The sequence below is a fragment of the Mytilus trossulus genome, chromosome 13, assembly GCF_036588685.1.
Source record: "Mytilus trossulus isolate FHL-02 chromosome 13, PNRI_Mtr1.1.1.hap1, whole genome shotgun sequence".
NCBI lineage: Eukaryota > Metazoa > Mollusca > Bivalvia > Mytilida > Mytilidae > Mytilus > Mytilus trossulus.
This window is the reverse complement of record NC_086385.1, coordinates 20,696,876-20,721,591: the sequence shown is the minus strand read 5'-3', so window position 1 is coordinate 20,721,591 and position 24,716 is coordinate 20,696,876. Positions and strand designations below refer to the sequence as shown.

General features: G+C 31.9%; 1 protein-coding gene across 1 annotated transcript in view; it reads right to left on the bottom strand.

The window, feature by feature from the left end:
• Positions 1-24,716, bottom strand: part of LOC134694890 (uncharacterized) — a 323,806-nt gene that overhangs the window by 148,954 nt on the left and 150,136 nt on the right. The window contains exons 21-28 of the mRNA XM_063555996.1: positions 21,309-21,449; positions 14,018-14,158; positions 10,558-10,698; positions 6,403-6,549; positions 5,855-5,923; positions 5,309-5,452; positions 2,874-3,092; positions 1,417-1,604 (exon numbers count right to left, since the gene is read on the bottom strand). Coding sequence (XP_063412066.1) covers positions 1,417-1,604; positions 2,874-3,092; positions 5,309-5,452; positions 5,855-5,923; positions 6,403-6,549; positions 10,558-10,698; positions 14,018-14,158; positions 21,309-21,449 — 1,190 coding nt within the window. The remainder of the gene's footprint in view (positions 1-1,416; positions 1,605-2,873; positions 3,093-5,308; positions 5,453-5,854; positions 5,924-6,402; positions 6,550-10,557; positions 10,699-14,017; positions 14,159-21,308; positions 21,450-24,716) is intronic.

The following is a 24,716-nucleotide window of genomic DNA, read 5'->3' as shown; positions in this document are numbered from 1 at the left end:
AACTTTTTTAATCCTGGTACCTTTGATAACTATTTCTATGCGTCCCCTAGGTTTTTACATATTTATCTGTCTATCTATATTGCCACAAGTCTGTCTGCATATTCACTAGTCTGTTTACATCTTTACCGTTCTGTCTATGTCCACTAGTCCGACTAGAGAAAATTTTCAGTGGTTTTAAAATAACTTTCAGTGTAAACAGCGCACACATTTTCCTTTCATTTCGGGTCTTTGTGTCTATTGTTTTGTTTATGTAAGTGATTATTGTGCACCGTACTAACAATTTAGTGAAGTCAATTGCAGATGATATTTTACAGTATTTTCTTGCGGTGTGCTGTCCCGTGTTGTGTTGGAGGAAGGTTGAGTTAAATGCTGCCAAGTTCTTTATGTGCCATTCCAAAGCCAGGAACATGTAGTACAGTGGTTGTTCACCTTCCATGTCGGTCATAGTGTTTTCGTAAATTATTTTGTTATAAATAAGTTAGTTTTTTTCATGGTTGGGGCATTTTAAAGCCGACTACATGAGGGTTTCTCGTTGTGAAATACCGTACGGTCCCATTGGTCTTTAATTACTTATTACCACGTCAAATTTGTATCATAAATGCTGGAAAGTGTTCGACCCTGTATATGCACCTGTAGGGCAGGTGTTTTTTTTTTGTAGATCTTGTACAGCTCAAACTATAATGTAATTAGTCCCTGTACTTCCACGTCTTCCGAGATGGCAAAAGCAGGTGTTAATATCTCCTCTAAGTTTAATGTGTAGTTTCATCCGTATCGGACTTCTTCTCCTGAATGAAAGCTTCAAGTTGACGAGTATTCCTCTCTATCCGTGCTTTTTTCAATTCTTTTACTCATTAATACATTATACTTTGCATGATATATCAAATGAAGTCATTTCATCATAATACTTTGGAGATATCATAGACGCCTGTCCTGGAAAAAAATCTACTATTTGACCAGAATTGGTGAAAGTAATTGTATTCATTTAGTCAATGATACCAAGGGTTCGCGAAAGAGAATGGATGTGATCCTCATTATATCTATATTAATACCTATCAAATGTATACTCATACGATGAATCTTTGGTAACTATAAACTGATATAAGGAAAGTTACTTTTCTTTTGTTTCATAAAAAAATCTTACCGTGACGTCACCGACGTTATATTACAACGCGGAAAATTTAGCTTCTCACGCTACTACGGGGGAAAAATTGGCCTGATCCTGGTTTTCCCCCATAACGCTGAGGGGGAAAAAGGGATCATGCTATTTTTTCCTGTAGGAAAGATGTCTTATCACTAGGTTTCAGCTGTCCAATAAAGAAGTTTAAAATGTTTACCACAGACAAAACATTAATGATGGATAATGGATGTCAAAAATGCATATTATCACCTGTTCTTACTATTAACATATGTACATACAGCATAAAAATAATGCAGGATCAGCACTTAAGAAGTGTGGTAAGGTTCCTGATGAGCTAGAATCTAATGATATTCCTGCTAAACCCACTGGACTACTGCACTCTCCATCTGTTATGATAGATTTAACAACTGTCATTGTTTCAAGAAGGTAACAGTCACAGCCAATGTCGGTGTTCCCTGTCAGTGTCCTACAAAAAAGGTCATCATAAATCAGTGGATAAATAGTTATATGATCAATGAAATGAAAGTACTGAACATTGGATTATCACAATTTCTTGTGGTGTTTACAAGTTAATTAATTTTGAGGATTAATTAACCCACCAGGTTAACCGATTACGTGTAACAACAAAATTTATTATACTTCATGTCAAAATGCAACATTTTGATTGGCTAATACAAGGGTGTCAATTTACTCTATTACCTTTCATGGAGACGCTTGATCAAGTGTGCGCTTTATTAAACACGACTCTATCCTATGACAAATACTCTATCACCCTTCACAGAGACGCTTGATCAAGTGTGCGCTTTATTAAATACGACTCTATCCTATGGCAAATACTCTATTACCCTTCACGGAGACGTTTGATCAAGTGTGCGCTTTATTAAATACGGATGGTTATGTACAAGATCTCATAGTTTATTACTTTGAATTTTAAATTTAATCGACAGTAACAACAGAACATTCAGTATAATAAATTAAATAACACGTAGCTGAGAGGGTGATAGAGCAGATTGTTACCCCTCGAAAAGACATTGTCAGCCTCAGCTTCGCCTCAGTTGACAACGTTTTCTCGGGGTAACAATCTGCTCTATCACCCTCTCAGCTATGTGTTATTTATATAATGACACATGTTGTGGCCATTGATTAGCATAGGGTAGTACAATTTTCATAAATATGTCGCCAGGTAAAATTGTGGATAATATAGAAATTGATCAGAAAAACTTTAAAATCAGTAACCAATATTTTTTTCAGGTACATTTTGTGAAAATCAGGATTTTGACTTGTTTTATGATTCCGATATCATGATTCGTGTTGAGCCATGAAAATCCGGATGATACCGCAAAAATGTGGATAGTTGACACGTCTGGAGTCTCTGGCATTCTTTAAATGTACGGTTTAGATTTAGACTATGTCAAATAGTAAAGTTCACTTTGATGAAGTTATTGATGAACATCCTTGGCATACAGTATAATAATTAGTTTCTTTCTGTATTACTGTAAAAAGGATTAAGTAAAAAAACATGTGTCACAGGTGAGTTGTCACACAAATACATTCAACAGTAAGTTAGTGACAACTTATAACTGTGTCCAATATACAAATGGAGAAATGAACTGGTAAACTAAAGCTTTCCACATCCTTAATATAACTTTAATCACTGGCAAAAAAAAAATTAAAATAATATCAAATTTAATTTTATACACTTTTTCCAGGTTCGTCTTAACTAAATCCTACTTACAAGGTTTTAAATTTCTTGTTTCCATCAAAATCTGTAAATGCAGCAATTTCAAATGATCTTATGAGATTATTACTTAGATCCAATGACTTTAGATTGGTCATGTTGGGTAACTTTGGGAAGAAAATTAGTTCATTATCTGCTAAATTTATGGTCTGTAAATCACCAAGCTGACTAAATGAAAGAGGCTCAATGTAGGTCAAGTTGTTGCTGCTCATGTCTCTGAATAAAATCAAAATTATAAGTAAGTTAAATAAAGGTTTTAATATCCAAAACACTATTGCTGTCATAAATGAGTTTTATTGTTTCATTCTTTTGAAAATGGCAAACAACATATATTTATAACTTGTCGCTCACTTAAGTCTATGTGCATTTTCAATAAAGAACACGCGTCTGGCGTATAAAATTATAATCCTGGTACTTTTGATAACTATCTTCAACAATGAAGAGGTCTCAGAACAGAATTCATGACAAAACTATCTGTTTTGTTGATCTTTATATTGATGATCATTTAGTGTGCTTTGTGTCTTTTTTTCTTCAAAACACAAAAAAGATTAACAAAAAATTCATAAGTTATTGATAAGCATTGCTACTAAGTGTGACAGTCTTCTAATTATATTGGCAAAGTTTGACTTGTAATTATTATAAGAACTTGCTTTGGTGACAATTGTAGTGTTTGCTATGTGTTCTTTATTATATGAGTATAGAAAGAGAGATAACTCTGTTATGTTGGAACAATGAAATGTGAACTGCTTGTCTCCCTTTGTACTGTTATATATATACAATAGTTATCAAAGGTACCAGGATTATAATTAAGTACGCCAGACGCGCGTTTCGTCTACATAAGACTCATCAGTGACGCTCATATTAAAATAGTTATACCCCAAACAAATACAAAGTTGAGGAGCATTGAGGATCCAAATTCCAAATAAGTTGTGCCAAATACGGCTAAGGTAATCTATGCCTGGGATAAGAAAATCCTTAGTTTTTCGAAAAATTCAAAGTTTTGTAAACAGGAAATTTATAAAAATGACCACATAATTGATATTCATGTCAACACCGAAGTGCTGACAACTGGGCTGGTGATACCCTCGGGGACTAAACGCTGAGTTTCCGATTACGTAATAAATGATGAACATTCAATGGTGTTTGTTTGTATGCCAGTATCAGGTTTAATCCGAATGTTCTAGCCACAAACAGTATAATATTTTTAGTGATTAAGTGTCTATTAATCCATTATAATTTTTAACATACAAGGCAAAATACCAAACAAATGTCATCAAAGGGCAATAGTTCAAATTTGGAGTTATTGACTGATTTCCTCCATTTGTCTTAATTATTATGATGTTGTCTTCCTGGTAATTTTTGCTATTCTAAGTTTCTAAATAACATAGTCTTTAAGATAATTCAAGAACGCAAAAAAATTGTATCCTCATCAAAGGATTATAACTCTAATAAGAAGTCAACTGACGATTTCAACCATGCCAGATTCATTTTGAGAACATGTCATGCTGATAATTTTTCAATATAGTTTCTCTCTATCTTTTTTTAGTTTTCAGCACGATACACAAAAATGAACAAAAATGGTATTTTTGTTTCATTAAAGGGAAATAGCTCCTATATGAAGTTGCTGATAGGTTTGACCAATGGAAGAATTCATCATTCTGAACATTTTTGCACTGTCAGTTTTCTCTATTTATAATGATTTTCAAAATAAAAGACAAAACTTGTATTTTATCCTCCAAATCTTGATTTTCTAACAAATTTTTGTTTATTTCAATATTACGGAAATTTACAATTGAAGTTAAACAACTGCAAAACGTGGCGTTATAGTACAACTTAAAACTTTTAGAGAAGAACAAAGAGTATTTCTTCCTTTATTATGACATCAGCGATATGTCTGGGTCAAGGTTATTAAGGCAAGGTCAATGTATTTAATGTCACATAGCTGTGATATATTATTTTATGAGAAGCTGAGCAGAGTGATACACTTGGAGCACCAATAAGAAAAAAAACCTACGCATAAATTTACCAGGTTTTGAATAAAATTAAGAAAGGAAATGGTGAATATGTCAAAGCGACAACCATCCGAAAATAGAGCAGACAACAGCCGAAGGCAACCAATGGATTTTCAATGTAGCGAGAATTCCCGCACCCGTAGGTGTCCTTCAGCTGGCCCCTGAAAATATGCATAATAGTACAGTGATAATGGACGTCATACTAAACTCCGAATTATACACAAGAAACTAAAATTTTAAATCATACAAGACTAACAAAGGCCAGAGGCTCCTGACTTGGGATAGGCGCAAAATTGCGGCAGGGTTAAACATGTTTATGAGATCTCAACCCTCCCCTAGACCTCTAGCCAATGTGGAAAAGTAAACGCATAACAATACGCACATTAAAATGCTATGTATTAAATTTGAATGTATACTTACAAATATGTGAGATCAGACAAGGCATCCAAAGTTCCTTGTTCAATCTTCTTTAATCCATTCCCTGACATATCTAGTATTTGAAGTGTACCATGATTGAGAAAAGTATCACTGGATATTTCTGTCACTTTATTGTTCTCCATATATCTTTAATGTAAAGTTTTGTTTCAACAAGTTTGATTGAGATAGTAATTTAAAGTTAATAGAAAATATTAATTTCAAAGGAAATTAAAAAAAGAGAGTGAAATGAAGAAGGTCATAGTGCCCCCCATGTTTCTAAACTGTGACGTATCTTGTTGTTAATCACAGTTATATGACAAAATACCTTACGAACAAAAGTTATCTTTAGGAAAAGATGCATAAAATTAAAATAATACTGGCCTCTGCGTAAAAGAGTTTTTGATGAGCCTCTACATTTCTGGTTGTTGCTGTCTGTGTGCCATATTTATTTTATGCTTATTGTCTTCAGCATGATAAAATATGAAACAATTCAAAAGAGAAAATACCATGTCTCAGCTTTTTTGTTCCCTGCTGATAATTAATACTTACATAGAGAGAAGTCCTTTGTTGCCCAACGCCGCTGAAGGATATTGGTCAATGTTGTTGTCACTTAAATATCTGAAAAACATCACTTTAATACACTAAATGATCAAAAATATAATGTAGGGCTTCTTTGATAATACTTAATGAAAACTGGCTTAATGGATCCCTTTGGAAACTGAGTGTTCTAGTTATTAAAATAAGATAGGTGCATGTGTAAAGATTAATAAATGTCAGGATGAATATTTATAAATTTACTGTTTACAATTTTTTTTTATTTTTTGAAATACTAAGGCTTGTTAACCATTGTTGTAAAATTATGGGCTTTGTGAACAACTATTAAGTGAAATAAAATATCTGAAGTTGAAAAAAAAAGGAAAAGATAACCAGCTACATGAATTCAAACCAACTGTGTCAATTAATACCAAAAAGAATTTATATTTCTAAAGAGTTTAAATGCATTGCAACCAGAAAGAAAGGTTTATATTAAAAGTAACAAGATATTAGGAGAGATTCAACAATAAAACATAGAGGAATAAGTAATAGATAGTAGATACATTTTTGAGACACTTGTTAAGGCGTCAAATGCTGTTATTGGTATAAATTCTATATTGTTTGTCTCCAGGTAGAAACTTCCTGCAATCGATGAGCTGTTGGCAAAGATTGACCCATGTAAAGTCTTTAAACCATTTCCATTCAAGAACCTAAAATTTAAAAAGAAATCTCAACAACTCGATCGGTCAATATTTTTTGAATTGTTATCAACGTCATAATATTTTTATAGTACCTATTAATCCAAGCAAATTCAAGGGTTAGTTTACTTTATTCTGACATTTAAATTCAGAAAATAACAAATTTTGAAACACCAAAAGGGAGCTTACTCTTATCAATCCAAGTAATATTCTGATTCATTTTTTTCAATCCAAGGCCACGATTTTTTTAATATGTTGGTTAAGGGATCTGTCGACCCTATTTTTCTGATTTGGAGAATAAATATAAAATTCACATATCATGCTTATTATACCCTTACAAATAAATTATCCTTGAAAAAGAAAAAAATATACTTTTTTATGAAATGAAATGCATTAAACATTAAAAAAAATAAAACTTAAAAATAATCCATATTCTGTATGTTTACGTAACTAAACATAGACAAACCAATCATTGCTGACCTTGAAATGTTGTTTGCGCAAAAAAGTTTGCTGAACGAAAACCCATATAACTTATTTGTCATCAGTCCGTAAGATGCATTATTTCATAGAAAAATGGAAAATGGACCTGACCAAACTTAGAAGACGTCAAGTTAAACAAGGACGTATAACTAACATATGTACGTCCATGAGTTAAAGTACCAAATATAAACAAATCATTTGGATTTTTCTTGTTTTATAGATGATAGATAATCAGAACAAAATTCTTCCAATTTGATATAAAAAAATAGGAATGCATTACAACTGATGAACCCAATATGCCAGTTTTTCCAGTGGACAAGTCTATTAATATGAGGCAGGCACAACCTGTGAATTGGGACGAAGTCTGTATGAATAATTTTTTTAAAATTCAAACATGTTGATAAAAAAAAAAGCGGAAATACCGTAACGTTCCCGATTTTGGTTCTGTTGTTATTGATTTAGATGTGACGTTCTTTAAGTTATGACGTCATATTCAATGTAAACAAAAGAAACGCTTTCAGGTAACGTTTTTTTTTTTTCATTTCAAACAATTTTTAGTAATGAATTTGTACTGAATTCCAATCTTATATTTTACTAGACTGATAAATATATATTTAATTCAAAGTCTAATGCAAACAAGACCGGAAACGAAAGTAGATTTCTGCGCGAATTCGGGGAAAACCGGGACAGGAAATAGATCTGAAAAAAGTTAACGATTTTGAGTTCAATAGTAGAATGAAAAATTCGGGAAATTTTCCTGATTTTTAAAATTTTGTTTCATTAATTGTTCATCCATAATCGTCCCAATATCATGTTTTTGATACGAATGTTGAAACTTATTTTAGTACGACTTGTTTGCAATGTTTTCTTTATCAGTTTTTATGCTTGGAGATCATTATTCACTAAGTTTCCTGAAATTGATTAAGAGCTACGCAGATCTGGTTTATTTTGGGGGTGAAATGACGATTTAGTTTTGTCTTTGTCTGTGGACACATCCCTCCTTTTAAAAAAATATTAGACGATGTCTTCTGATGTTTATGACAGCTGAGCAATAATATTCATCGAACTAAAATTTAAGAAATAATAACAAAATAGCATACCAAGCATACTGTTAGAAAGGTGAATAATTTTTTTTTCTGTATATATTTTTCTGTCCGACCGACTTCTTTAGGGGGAAATCCGTAAACCAACAAATTAAAAAACCCTGGCCCAAGTAATATCCTGATTCCTTTTATCAATCCTAGAAATATTCTGATTCCTTTGATCAATCCAAGTTATATTCTGATTCCTTTATCAATCCAAATAATATTCTGAAGTTTCAAGATAATCAAACAAGGCATTTTCGAAACTCGCCAAAGTAATTGCTTATATAAAACTATAATTAAAATTTGATAAATTGCATGTTCATATTCTTTCTTTACTTTTTTCAAATTATTCTTTCAAATATCATTCCCCGTTGGGCATTGTAATAGAAATAAGTCAATTGTTTTATGTTGGTAATGTTTCTTTGAATTCTTTAATCAGCCATGCTTGTCTTCGTAGGCTGTATGCGAACCTTCCTCCAGATGAATAATCATCTGCCATGATCACGATTGTAAAATTATGATCGTCCAAACAAATTTAAAATTTAATATGTTTGCAACGCAGTCCAATTTCCCAAGGAACAACGATTTTGGTTGGGTGATTAAATACAGCCCAATAATATAGAAGAAAAATGATTTCAATTGGCTGATAAGGAATGTCAAAATCAGACAATAATTTTGGTCGTGTTAAAATTTACAATATCGGCAAAGACATATTAAAAGAGAACAGTTTGTCAATCGAGAAATCTACGAAAATGATTGGTTTACTGTCAATGTAAGACAAATCTAATTTAAAACATCAAATGAAAAAATAAAGAGTCATAATGACAAAGGACATTGTCTCAAGATCTTGTTTTTTACATTACTGTAACGTGCTAACGATAATTTTATGAATGGATGCAGATTTTATGAAGGAAAAAGAGCATCTAGACCTCTTCCAATCATACACAAGAATTTAAAAAAAAACCCATTAAATTACTGTATAAAGTACAATTCAGTCAAGTTTTCAATATTAAATTAACAACTGACATTTTTCAATATTTGTTATGATATTTTTGAGAAGGAAATCGCAGGTATAAAATTGCCTTTTTGAAAAAAGCATCGTTAAATATTCATTTTAGCAAATAATTAAAAACAATCTGTCTCAAAAAACATTTACTTATTATCTACCTTAAAACAGGAAAATTCAAGTGAAGTAACCCAATATTTATTTTAAATCTTTTTAAATACACAAAGTTTTTGTTACAAAACAACATTAAGCCTGAGCTGAAAATCATTGATAACCAGTATGTTTGACACCCAAGTGAAACCATATAATTAGGCATGTTAAATGATTTACAGGTAAAATTAAACTTCAGGTAATGTCAGTTACACCGGATATGGCGACTGAAAGTTTTCAATCGTGAAATATTTCATACACATGATGTTTTTCTCTTAAACAGGAGAACGGGAGGAGATCCCTGAAATCGGGATTCCTGTACTCCCGTCGAGAGGTTGACCTAATGCTTATACGTTCTTTGAAATTAGTCAAACGGTTGTCCTTTTAAATACAACAAGAATGTGTCCAAAGTACACAAATGCCCCACTCGCACTATCCTTTTGAATGTTCCATGGACCGTGAAATTGGGTTATAATCTAATTTGGCATTAAAATTAGAAATATCATATCATAAGCAACAAGTGTACTAAGTTTCAAGTTGATTGGACTTCAGCTTCATCAAAAACTACCTTGACCAAACACTTTAACGTGAACGGACCTACAGACGGACGAACGAACGAACGGAGCCACAGACCAGAAAACATAATGCCACTCTACTATCGTAAGTGGGGCAAAAAAAATACCTATACAAGAAATTGCTAGTTTATTGAAACTTCACAAATCCATGGTTGCTCTTCAACTGTTAATGTAACATATAGAAATATTTAGAATGATAGACAGGAATCAGTTTTATCTACTCAAAACTTTGGCTTGATTGTTATGATGTTACAACAATAGCTTTGCTCAATGGCATAAAAGAAATTGTTTTAATAATAATAACTGATATGCAACTTCCATTTTATTTATGACAGTGTGGGACGATATAATTTATAGCTGGCAATACTCATATAACCTCGTTTTGCCTACCCTGAAATATGTGTGTAGTTTTTGACAATTAAAAATGTTTATGAATATTTTCTTACCTGTGAGTTTGGTATCAGATTTTGATTTAATGTGGTTATATCTATAAAAAAAGATGTGGTATGATTGCCAATGGGACAACTCTCCACAATAGACCAAATGACACAGAAATTAACAACTATAGGTCACCGCACGGCCTTCAACAATGAACAACGCCTACACCGCATAGTCAGCTATAAAAGGCCCGCCCCGAAATGACAATGTAGAAAAATTCAAACGAGAAAACTTACGGCCTTAACTATGTATACAAAAATAAACTACTAGTATCTAGTTTACTTACAAATCTTCTGTTAAAATAACATTATCAAAAGCATTTTCTTCAATGTATTCTATCTGGTTATTTTGCAAAAGTAAATCCTTAGCGTTGACATTGACAAAGGCAGAAGCTGGCACATGACTTATTTCCATATCATTCATATTCCTGGAAAAAAAGAGGTACCTCTATGCATTATGATCACTCCATTTGGTGAGATTTCTTTTCTCTAAAACTTTTTAGGTTGATGTGAGTGTATAAGATACACAAATTTATTGTAAATTGAAATCTTTAATATACACATTTTATTCCAATAATATGTAAAAAGCAGAATCACAAAAATACTAAAAATCGAGGAAAATTCAATTACTCATTAAAATGAAGGAACAAAAATGAAAAAATATTATGTAATAACTATTTGAATTGGAAAAAATATTATGTTATATCTTTTCCGACCCAAACATATTATTATATATATATATGTGATGTATTAACAATATATATCGTGAATATGGGAAATAACTGTTCCCAATCATGAAGATATCAAAAAGTCATTTCTGAATTATTCACAATTACTGGTATGCATATTGAACCTTTGAAAGATATTTTTCTCATTAGAATTAGAATTAAAATTTATATTTTACATTTGAACTTGTAAACATAATCAGATACATTCAACATAGGTTCCATTTTTTTTTTACATAATAATTATATAATTAGCATTTAAAACCTGTTTGATTTAGAATATAATCAGCATTTAAAATCTGCTTTGATTTGTATAACAATCAATCAGGTGTAAAATAAACTTCAGCATAATAGGAACATTTGATACCCATCAAAATATAAGATGAGTTCCTAATATCGGTAGAACAAATATAATACAGATATAAAAATTATTCCATGACACAATTTCCGCCGAACAAATATTATCATAATACTGTTTCCCTCAAGAACAAATATTATTAGAAACAAATATACGTTGACAACACCATACCATTAAACAACCCCCCAAAAATGTTTGCAGTCATATAACTAGAGCTTCTTAAAAGCCTGTGTCGCTCACCTTGGTCTTTGTGCATATTCAACAAAAGACACAGATGGATTAATGACGAAATTGTGTTTTGGTGATGGTGATGTGTTTTTAGATCCTACTTCACTGAACATTCTTGCTACTTTCAATTAACTTGGTCCATTAGTTACAGAGGAAACTATTTTGTTAAAAAGTAAAAATTTATGAAATTTATGAAAATTGTTAAAAATTGTCTGTTATGGGCTGAACTCCTTAAGGGATCAACTGACCATTTTAGTCATGCTGACTTATTTGTAGATCTTACTTTGCTGAACATTATTGCTGTTTACAGTTTATCTCTATCTACAATAATATTCAAGATAATAACCAAAAATTGCAAACATTTCCTTAAAAATTACAAATTCAAGGACAGCCACCCAACAACCGATTATCCAATTTGTCTGAAAATTTCAGGGTAGCTAGATCTTGATTTCATAAACAATTAAAACCCCATGTCAGATTTGCTCTAAATGCTTTAGTTTCATAGTTATAAGACAAAATCTACATTGTACCTCCTATGTTCTATTTTTAGGCATAGTGGCCATCTTGGTTAGTTGACCGGGTCACGCCACACATTTTTAAAACTAGATACCCCAATGACGATTGTGTCCGAGTATTGTTATATTTGGCCCAGTAGTTTTAGAGGAGAAGATTTTTATAAAATATAACAAAAATTTATGATTTTTTTTTAAAAATGTCTATGAAGGGCAATAACTCCTTAATGAGTCAACTGACCATTTTGGTCTTGTTGACTTATTTGTAGATCTTACTTTGCTGATCATTATTGCTTTTACAGTTTATCTCTATCTATAATAATATTCAAGATATTAACCAAAAACTGCAAAATTTCCTTAAAATTGCCAATTCAGGGACAGCAACCCAACACCCGATTGTTAATGTGTCTACAAATTTCAGGGTAGCTAGATGTTGACTTGTTGAACAATAAAACTTCTGTCAGATTTGCTCTAAATGGTTCGGTCTCAGAGTTATAAGCCAAAATCTACATTTTACTCTAGATGTTCTATTTTAGCCAAGGTGGCCATCTTGGTTGGTTGGCCTGCTCACGCCACACATTTTTAAACTACATACTCCAATGATGATTATGTCCAAGTATGGTTTTTGGCCCAGTAGTTTCAGAGGAGAAGATTTTTGTAAAAGATAATTACCCCTTGGTAACCCCTTGCAATCGCTTACTTTTGAATTATCTCCCTTTCACGATCTCCCGAATAGAAGATCACTTCAACTGAGGCGGAAATAACTATATACATTATATAAAACCTTACTTCCTCAGGAGGGGAGGAGAGTAGGGTCAGACAGGTCAGTACAGATTTATCATAAACAAGGTTTTTACTTTAAAAACCACAGTTTATATCAAAATCTGAACTTACCTGTCTGAAAAATATTTGAAAAGAATGTGCAGCATAAACCCAAAGGTTGGTACGGGGAAGAAAGTAAAAAAAAATACGAAAAATTGGTAGAATATTACTATAAAGGGCAATAAATCCTTAAGGGGCCAACTGACCATTTTTGTCATGTTAATTTATTTGTAGATCTTACTTTGCTGATCATTATTGCTGTTTACAGTTTATCTCTATCTTAAAGAAAAGTCAAGATATTAACAAAAAACTGCAAAATTTCCTTAAAATTGCTAATTCAGGGACAGCAACCCAACAACCTATAGTTCAATTTGTCTGAAAATTTCCGGGTAGCTAGATCTTGACTTGAAAAACAGTTTAACCGTCGTCAGATTTGCTCTAAATGGTTCGGTTTCAGAGTTATAAGCCAAAATCAACCCCTATGTTCTATTTCTAGCCATGTTTGGTTGGCCGGGTCACGCCACACATTTTTTTTAACTAGATGCCTCAATGATGATTGTGGCCAAGTTTGGTTAAATTTGGCCCAGTAGTTTCAGAGGAGAAGATTTTTTTAAAAGTTAACGACGACGGACGCCGTACACCAAATGATGAGAAAAGCTCACTTGGCCTTTTAGGCCAGGTAAGCTAAAAATGAAAGACAAGAATACAAAACCTATCATAAAAAAATAACACAATGATGGGAGGTATAAGTACAAAGCCACTTCATATATATCAAAGAAACACAAGAAGGCATATAGACAAAGCACATATTCAAAAATGAAAGACAAGAACACAAAAATTATCATAGAACAATAATAAAGTGACGGGATAAAGAAGTACAGTCATGGTTAATAGATATCACCGTATAAATGATCTTTATTGACATATGACATCGTGCTGAATTTTCTCTTATGTTGAACCAATTTAAACATTCCGAGACCATTTCAATAACATAGCCTATTCAGTCATGTGAGCTATTTCATTTGTTTTCTGTTGTCCTTTTGGCAATTATACCACATCTTTTTTTTTACATAACAGTGAAAATGCTTACTAAAATACTTACAAATTATTGGCTAAAGTTATACCAACAAAGGACCTGGATTCTAAAGTCTTCATTGGATTGTCAGTTAAAGTTATATGATCATAGTTGATATTGTCAAAGGCATCACTATAAATCACTGAAATCTGGTTATGAGATAGATCTCTACAAAAAATGACAAGAGTAAAATTATCAATTAAATGTTGATTTGTTGTTCTTGCATGGAATTTGGTAATACAGATTTGTTGATGAACTTAAATTAACATATGACTACATGATATGGAATATTTTTCATATCAGAATTATGATATAAAAAGAGACACATGATAAAATGAGAATCATGTTCACTAAATTCACTAGAATGCATGGCTGAAATGTCTCACCTGTATTATTGACCATTATTGGTGTTATTTTGATAGTTTTAACCATATACTTCTCATACAATTATCATATAAAATTAACATTATTCATGATCCATGACCATGAGGTCAAGGTCAGATAATCAAAGCCAGACAGACACATGTGCACCTTACAATCATTCAATACACACAATAAACCATGAAAAAAAAGTTCAAGGTCAAATACTTATTGCAAGGTAGATATGTGAACCTTATCTATACAAAGTCCTAAGAAAGGGTCCTGATTAATTTTAACTTTCTTTTGTTCCATGTTTGACTAGAGAACAAGTTTGGGATTGTGAATAATCTTTAAAGGGTTCATTTATCATTTGTTGCAATGTTGTATATATATTTTAGAATCTGTTGTGTTAAAATTTAGTTTTCTCTTTTGGTCAGTGGATGTGATTTTGTAATAATGAAAAGTATATAACACATGAGTAAACATACAGAACCTGATGCTCCGCAGGGCACAGCTTTATTTCACATCAGAGGTCGAACCCTGAACAGTTGGGGCAAGTGTGGACATTCAAGCTTGATACAGCTCTGAATTAGGATTGTGATTAAATAGTTGACACAGTATAGGTTTCTGACACAGAGCTCGAGAGAATGTGGTCTACTGAACTTAAAAAAAAATAAATTACGTATAATGGTCCAACATCCAAAATCTAAATACATGACCATGGATTGATTCAGCATATCAAAGAATCACAAGAATTCAATGTTTGACTAAATCAAACAAAGTTTAATTTGGACCCCAATTTGGGCCAACTTGAAAACTGGGCCCATAATCAAAAATCTAAATACATGTTTAGATTCAGTATATCAATGAACCCCAATAATTCAATTTTTGTTACAATCAAACTAAATTGTATTTTGATCACTTTGGACCTCAATGTAGACCAATTTTAAAACGGGGCCCGAAATTAAAAATCTAAATACACGGTTAGATTCAGCATATCAAAGAACCTAAATAATTCAATATATTTTTTACCGCTATTATACTCTCTAATTTATACATATCTTCCAGCTTTATTATAATTGCTTGCAATGAGAGATTCTTTTTAAAGCATCTGGAATTATACACATATTGTTTCATATAAAGCAAAATCATGGTGTATGGATTGTTGGGGAATATCCTGGATAAATCTTCTGAAAGAAAGTTTACTTTATCCATTGGGAGACTTATTCATGTTATTCCACCGGAAAGGAACCAGTTATCAATATCCTGTAGAAAATTTTGTACAGTACTGCAATTCCAAAATAGATGTTCTATAGTCTCGTTATCTGATTTACACAATGTACATAAAGGATCATTAGTCAATTTCATAATTTTAACTAAATACTGATTTGTTACAATAATACAATGGTTAATCATATATTGCAACCACTGTAATTTACTATTTTTAGTAACAGCAAAAGGCAGTCTAAAAATCTTTTGCCAGTTTCTGTTTCCCTCAAATTTTAGCCCACTTAAGATGTCTAGTAGAAATAACATTATTTCAGAATACATATCTTTTGATCCTTTACAATATTTTAAATTTTTTTAAAATACTTGCAGACATGATGCTTAAGTGAAAGATATTGATGCCTCTTTCACTGTTGAAATAACACTGTTTAAGAAAATCTTTGTTAATGTTATATATTTGCTTAAATCGGTCAAATGAAATATAAAATCGATTTTGGTCAACTATATCATTTACAAATCTAATACCACTTTTGAACCATTCTTGATAAATTACTGATTTTGATCAATCTTAATATTATTATTTAGCCATAGTGGATTTGATAAAAATGAATCATCAGTAAAATTTCTTTCTTTTTCAACAATCATTTACACGGATCTTTGTACATCTTTCCAAAAAATGGTTGTTAACTGTTATATAAAGATGTCTAATATAATCAACACCAGAACTAAACAACTTTCTTTTATCTATATTTGACATGAAAATATTTTGCCATTTACTATCTCAAAATGTATCTATCTGCAAAATCCTCCTTATCCATGTATATTTAAGTATTGCAATGAACATATTCAAATCAAGCATTTCCAAGCCTCTCTCTAAATAATCTTTGATTATGATATCCTTCTTAACTCTAGGTATAGGTGAGTTACATTTGTAAAAAATGTATGTATAAATAAGTTCATTTATTCTCTTAACTTCAACTTCAACTTCAACTTTTATTAACACTCTAGACAGTTTACACTGTAACAAGAGGCAGACAAATAATACAAGTAATAATTAACAATGGTGAACAAGATAGAAAGAAATATACATACATAGTTCATGATACCTAATTATCTGTACACAAGTTTACACATACAAAACACGTGATAATCATTCAAAGCTATAATAATGGGATCTGAGATCGCCAGTCGATTACATGTAAGTGATAATATATAGAATCATAGATATTTCATAAGTTTTTTGATAAAAATAGACAAGTTATTTAAGACTTTTACATTACATAAAGACAACAAACCTTTCATTTTATATTCTGAAGGGTTAACAATATAGTAATTTGGGATATATGCACGTCTTAATTTTTTAACCTCGTCATTTTGACATACAAATAAGTAATGAAACTGATTTCCAATACAATTATTTTTGCACAAAGTACATAGTCTTTCCTCTTTTGGAATATTATGCCATCGACCAGTTTCTAGTGGAATTTTGATATTTGAGCATCTAAGTTTGGTAATATATATTCTATTCTCTTTTTTTAATTTTACCAAATAATTTTCTAAACAAAAAGCGTGTTTAAACAGTAAATAATATCCACCTCTAGAAGAGTTTTCAGCATCACTAAACCACTTTTGAATAAACTGATCTTGTAAAATTTGCTTTACATATATTTTGATGTCAACATTTCTTAAAATACATTGATTGTTCCATACATAGCTTAAACCTGTGTTATCTAATGTAGATTTAATACAATTAATCCACTTAGAAACAATATTTCCAGAATTATGCATTTTATACAAAAATTGGTATAATAATCCTGATAATTTCGTGCTGTTTAACAATAATTTTGACCAGAATGATAAAATTCGTAATCGTACTTTAATTTCCAAGGGATACGTGCCAGTTTCGCCGTACACCATATAATTAGGAGTACTGCTTCTTAATGAAAGAATTCTTTTCAAAAATTTTAAATGAACTCTTTCTAAAGCATCTATGTTTTCGAAACCCCATACTTCACAAGAGTAAATCAGTATGGGTTCAACCAAAGAATCGAACAATTTTAGTTGCAAATCAATAGGAATATTTAAATTCCTTATTTTTCTGTAGAGAGCATAAAGTGCCTTTTCTGCTTGTTCTATCAATTTTTTTCTGGCATTTGTAAATCTACCGTTACAATTAAACAGCAAGCCTAGATAAGGATAAAAATCTACTATTTCAATATCAGAACCATATAATTTAAAATCATGTAAGTGGTTTCTTTTGCTTTTTCTTTTTGAAAATATCATAATCTTTGTCTTATCTGTGTTCACAGAAAGTTTCCATTGTGTACAATATAATTCAAACATATCTAATGTATTTTGCATATCACTTGCTGTTTCAGCAAGTATGATAGTGTCATCTGCATAAAATAAAATAAAAATTTGTAAATATAGTCCAATATGTTCTTGACAATGCGTTGATACTGTTTCAAGTCCATTTACGTTATTCTCACACAAAAATTCTTCTAGATCCGAAAGAAAAATAGAAAACAAAAAAGGTGATAAATTTTCTCCTTGGCGTACCCCGAGATCACTAGAAAAGAAGCCAGAAATATCATTTCCCTTTTTGACACAAGATTTAATGTTATCATACATATTAAAAATCACTCTTAAAATTTTTCCGGTAACTTGATTTTTTACCAACTTTTGCCATAACCCCAATCTCCAAACAGTATCAAACGCTTTCTTAAAGTCGATAAACGTACAATAAAGTTTTTTACCAAATGATAAATATAATTCTATCAGCACATGTAAACAAAATATGTTATCCAGAGTTGAATAGCCTTTCCTGAAGCCAGCTTGTGCTTTTGGAATTATTTCAAATAAGTCTGCATATTTTGAAAGTCTCCCATTTAGTATGGCAGTAAATAATTTTCCCAGAGAAGATACTAGAGTAATTCCTCTGTATGAGTCAGGATTAAGGGGGTCCCCCTTATTTTTGAAAAATGGCAAAATAATACCTAATGTCCAAGCTTCAGGAATGGCTCCAGAGTCTTATATTTTATTAAATAACTTAAGATAAAGGGGCATCATAAATTGAATGGTAGATTTTATATATTCATTGATGACCATATCGTAACCTGGCGCTTTTCCGTTTTTTAAATCTATAACGGCTTTAAAAATTTCATTTTCTGTAATTTTACCATTTAAGATTGCATTTACACGTTCGTCATTGCAATCTGGTATTTCAAAATCTACATCATCTCGTTCTCCGTCTGTGTTCAAATTTTTAAAATAATCATGAAGTTCATCAAGATCGATTGGTGTGTTTTTATCATGTGGTCTTTCAAAATTATTCAAAACATTCCATAATTTTTTTGGATCATGTTGATCCATACTACGCAGCTCGTTTTCAGCTTTAAATTGAAACTCCTCGTAACTTTTGTTCATTACTGTTTTATATGCCTTACTAGCTATTTTCAAATTGTATCTACTTTCCTCCGTTTTAAATAAATTATGTTTTTTCTTTGCTTGGTGAAAATTATCTCGTTTTAAACGACATTGCGTATTAAACCACGGTTGATGTTGTTTTGAATTTCGATTAATTTAGGCGGGTTTATTTCCGAAGTTTTCAATGGCTGAATCAAGAAACACTTTATTTAAACTTTCGACTAATTTTAACAAAATCATCTGAAGGATTTGGCAGAGAGACAATGAGATGGTTTACAATAGGCAAGACTAGAGTTTTAATCACAGTTATTCTACCTATTACAGTTAGATTCCTTTTAGACCATTGATTTAAAGTATTTTTAATCTGTACAATTCTTTCAGAACAATTTATCTTAACATTTTTTTCTAGATCTAAATCCAAATTGATCTTTAGTAATTTAAAAGTAGTTTCACTCCAAGACATATTTTTGTTAGGGTATAAAGTACTATATTTTTTGCTCCCAAGCCAAATAACTTGTGTTTTTGTGAAGTTAATATTCAGTCCAGATATTTTTGCAAACCAGTATAATTCTTATAATGATTCTTGTAAAGAATTTTCACTCCCATCCAAAATCAAAGAGGTGTCAACATGAAATTGTAAAAAATATATGCTCAACCTGTGTGACTTTTATACCACTAATGTCACTATTTCCCCTTATTTTCAATGCCAGAATCTTAACACATAAAATAAAAAGATATGTGACAGGGGGTCCCCTTGTCTACAAACTCTTCTGATAGTAAAAAATATATGAAAGGTTCACCCCTGGGTGACATCAGAGTTGATATTATTGTAAAAGTTCAAAAACTTAATACACGGTTAGATTAGGCATATCTAAGAACACCAAGGATTCAAGAATAAAACCTATTAAAATTTGTCATGAAATAAGCAATAATACAAAGTATTAGAAAAGTATTGTTTTTTACCCTTTTTGGCCCCTAATTCCTAATCAGTTTGGACCATAAACCCTCAAATCAATCCCAGCCTTCCTTTTTTGGAATGAAACCTTGTGGTACAATTTCAGAATGATACATACACTTACACACAAGTTATTGCCTGGAAACCAAAATAATACTTATTTTGACCCCTTTAGGGCCCCTTGTTCCCAAACTGATGGAACCATAACCCCCAAAATCAATCCCAACCTTCCTTTCCTTGTTTCAAACCTTGTGTTTAAATTTCATAGAGATCGATTTTTTTAAACAAGAGTTTTTGACTGGAAAGTAAGTGTTTTCAGACGACTCTGACGACAACGACTACAGACGACGATGATGACGTGATACCAATATACGAACGGAAAAATGTTTGGCGGTCGTATAAAAACGGCTACCTCCTTGTTAAAATCTTTTAACATTAAAAACCTTTCGTAGTATCTGTCCTTAATTCCCACTTGCTAAAATATGTGTTCGTTTACAAAAATCTCAAGCACAAATAATTTATTACATTAAAAATAAAGCAATATTCTAATTACCCTGATTTACTTCAGAACTCTCAATTCGAACTCATGATATGTAAAATTAAGCATCTAGTACTCATATCGACAAATGGTCTTCCAACCCTCCTATAGCTGTATAGAAACATGAGCTAAAATTTATACAGATCCATACACTTATAAGTTATTGCCTGTAAACCAATTTATTTTTTTGAGTTTTACTTGACCTAAGTATTGGATTCAGAACTTGTTCATTCGTACAAACAGAGCATTATTCACGTGAAATTATATCTGCTGCTAAGCTTGATGTGATCATTAAACATTTCTTTTAATCAATGTGTCCCTAGTACATGAATGCCCCACTACATATATTATATTAATTGATAGTATAAGAACACATAAAAAAAATAATGTGAAACTTCACGAAATCTGCAATATGAGACAAGGCATAATTATCCTTAAACAATTACATTAGATGTATATTTCATTATAATACGTTATTCTGATTGGCTAATTGCACATCACATGTTATTCCGTAAGCAGTTGCATGAGACAATAACATTTCATTCATGATGACACGAGGTCCCACAATAAAGTGCACAGGTGAATTTAAAAATTTAACTTCATGAAAATCGTGTTTTTATAATCCTAGCTAAAAAATGTAATTATAAGTTTTGAATGCTTCTTTTTGTAACTTTATAGGGTTGTAAAAGCGTTAACCGCGCTTCATACAAAATGTACTTCGGTCAACGCTTTTACACCCCAATAAATTTACAAAAAGAAGCATTCAATTCTTAAAAAAAAAAACTTGACACCTGTATTTGTTAATAACTTACAAGGAATATCCGTTCATGTTTGCAAAAGTATTTGATTTGATTTCTGTAATTATGTTGTTGCTTGCACTGAAGTAGTATGCTCCCAGGTCAGAGAAATCTCCAAGGGATGGCAGCTGTGTTATTTTGTTATTATGAAAGTAACTGAAATTGTAAACAGAAAATATTAAGATGGCAATATTCAAACACGTAAATAAACTAATCATAGTCATAGATACCTGGATTAAAATTTTGGATTTGCGGCAGATGCATGTTTCAAGAAGAAATTGTAACAGGATGCGGAAGTCTCCCAAACAAAGCTGCCATAACTCTCCATTCATATGGTCCCATATTCATTTCATTAGTTTTCTTGTCCCATACATGAATACATATGGTTCAGGGGTGGGGCTCTTGACTGTTAACAAGTTTTCAAACAAAAGGGTGTGAGGGACCCACCAAGAGACTTCCCTTTAATTGCATTTGATTAGTTTTATTGTCCCATACAAGAATATATATGGTTGAGGGGTGGAGAAGTTGACTGTTTACAAGTTTTCAAACCAGAGGGGGTGGGGTGACCCCTTTTGGACTTCCCTTTTATCTTATTTCATTTCATTAATTGTCCCCTACAAGAATTTATATGGTTTAGGGGCGGGGATGTTGACCCTTTACAAGTTTTCAAGTAAGAGGGGATGGGGTGACCCCCTAGGGACTTCCCTTTTATTTCATTTCATTTGTTGTATTGTCCCCTACAAGAATATATATGGGTTAGGGGTGGGGATCTAAACCGTTTACAAGATAATAGCACATTCTCAAATTGAACGGGGTGGGAATGACCTCTGGGGACTTCCCTTTGATTTCATTTGATTAGTTTTATCGTCCCATTCAAGAATATATATGGTCTAGGGGAGGGGATCTGGACTATTTACAAGATTAAAGCATATTCTGAAATTGAAGGGGGTGGGGATGACCCCTAGGGGCTCCTCCTATATTTCATGTGATTTGTTCTATTGTCCCATTATTATTTCTGAAGACTGCATGTATCTATCACTTGCAGTTTTCAAGATATATTCATTTGAAAATTTTAGAAAATAAAATCCCATAGGGTTCTATAGTAAACCCCTCCCTCCTTTCTACCCCAAAAAATACCCCTTATTAGACCCCTATATACAAACGAAAGATTGATGGCTCATCTAGACATATTAGTCTACCATTCTATGAAACCCTAAGTTAATCTGACAAGCGGTTTTGGAGAAACGCTGCGGACAAGTTCATTTTTAAAGTGGCGGAAAAAGAAAAAGAAAAAGAAAAAGAACTAGAATTGCCATTGCAAGCAATAGCGGATGTCACCCTGGTCCACCAATTGCCACTAAACAGCAGCCATGGTAACGGCAGCCATTTTGGAAATCCTAAAGTTGTATGTCGCATCTAGATTTACAAGTTAACATTTCTGTAACGTTTCATACATTTTTGAAGAATTTTCAAAATTTTGCTATTTTTGAACAGTTTCCATGGCAACATTTGAAAATTCCAAAGTCATACTGCTGCTTCATATTGTGCTCCCCATAATATTATACCATCATATTACATTTAATGGCTGTAGAATTAATCAAACCCTAATGTTCTGGAATGTTCCATGAAATTTTTCATATTTTTGCTGTTTCCATGGCAATGGTAGCCATGTTTTTAATTCCAATGTCAGGTGCACAACTAGACATGGTGATCAACATTATGTTATAGTTCCATCAACATTGGTCCATTCAGTTCCGAGAACTAAGCTGGACAAAAAGTGTGGAATAAGAATAATAAAAAAGAATCGTACAATAACAATATGTCACCCGACCTCCGTCAGGGTGACATAACTAGAATTGCCATTGCAAGCAATAGCGGATGTCACCCTGGTCCACCAATTGCCACTAAACAGCAGCCATGGTAACGGCAGCCATTTTGGAAATTCCAAAGTTGAAAGCCGCATCTAGATTAACAAGTTAACATTTCTGTAACGTTTCATACAGATTTGAAGAATTTTCAAAATTTTGCATTTTTTGCACAGTTTCCATGGCAACATTTGAAAATTCCAAAGTCATACTGCTGCTTTAAATTGTGCTCGCCATAATATAATACCATTATATAACATTTAATGGTCGTAGATTTACTTTAACACCAATGTTCTAGAATGTTCTATTACATTTTTACATTCTTTCTGTTTCCTTGACAACGGCAGCCATGTTGGATATGCCAACCCTCGACTGCACTTCTGCACATGGTCTTTAACATTTTGGTAAAGTTCCATAACAATTGGTCCATCCTATTCTCAGAAATAGTCTGGACAAAAAAGTGTGGAATAATAATAAAAAAAAGAATCGTACAATAACAATATGTCACCCGACCTCAGTCAGGGTGACATAAAAAGAAAAAGAAGAATAATAAAAATAATAAGAACTGAGCAAAAACAATAAGTCTCCAAACTTTGTTTGGGAGACTTAACTACAAAACACTCATCAGTGACGCTCGATTAAAAAAAAGTGTCATGATTTTGTTTTCAATATGCTCTGCTTACACTAGGTTGAGTATCTCCTCATTCAAGTTGTTCAGTAATTTTTGTTTCTAAAGTAGGTTGTCAAACTTTGTTGTCAATTCTTCTAGATCGAAATCTGTATCCTGTTTCGCTGCATATATCTTTCAATATAGTTTGGTAACAGCACTTCTTTACCTGGATAGTATCAACTTGAGCTTGTTTAAATTCTGGTCACGACACCATAAATGTGGCGGTCAAAAGTATATTTACACTAATTTAAACAAACATATCTGTTTAGCCATATCTTTAAATAACAACTTATAAGAGTAAAAGATAATATTATCACATTTCATCTTTTTACTTCTGGGTAACAAAATTTATTTTTACATTTGTTTCTTGTGAAAAGTAAAATGTTAAATAAAGTCCTGTTTGCCATGCTCTGTGGGTTGTTTACTAAGGTTATGAATCTTAGTAGTGCCTTGATATCATGGCTTCCAAAATGGTAATACATTCCGGACATTTGTATTTGTACCGGACATTGTCTGCCTGAACAAAGCATGAAACGATCTTCTGCTTTTTTATTTTTTAAGGCTTTCTTAAATGACGGTCATTTAAACATAATTCAAAATATTTTGCCTTTATCAGCCACATACTCCCGGTCATAAAAGTGAAATGATCATAAAGTACTTTCAAAACAACCCCTTCTTTAATACCTTATCATTTTAATCAAGGCTAATTAGTTGTCGAACAGCTGAAATTTACCTGTTCAGGTCATAGGTAAACTGTTTTGAACCAGACATTTATATCAGTCTTTTCAAAGTTATTTTCTTACATTTCAACTGTTTGCATCTAATCTATTTAGTCAAAAAGATTAAAGTTATCAGAAATACGTTTACAAATATAATTTGATGAGAAAA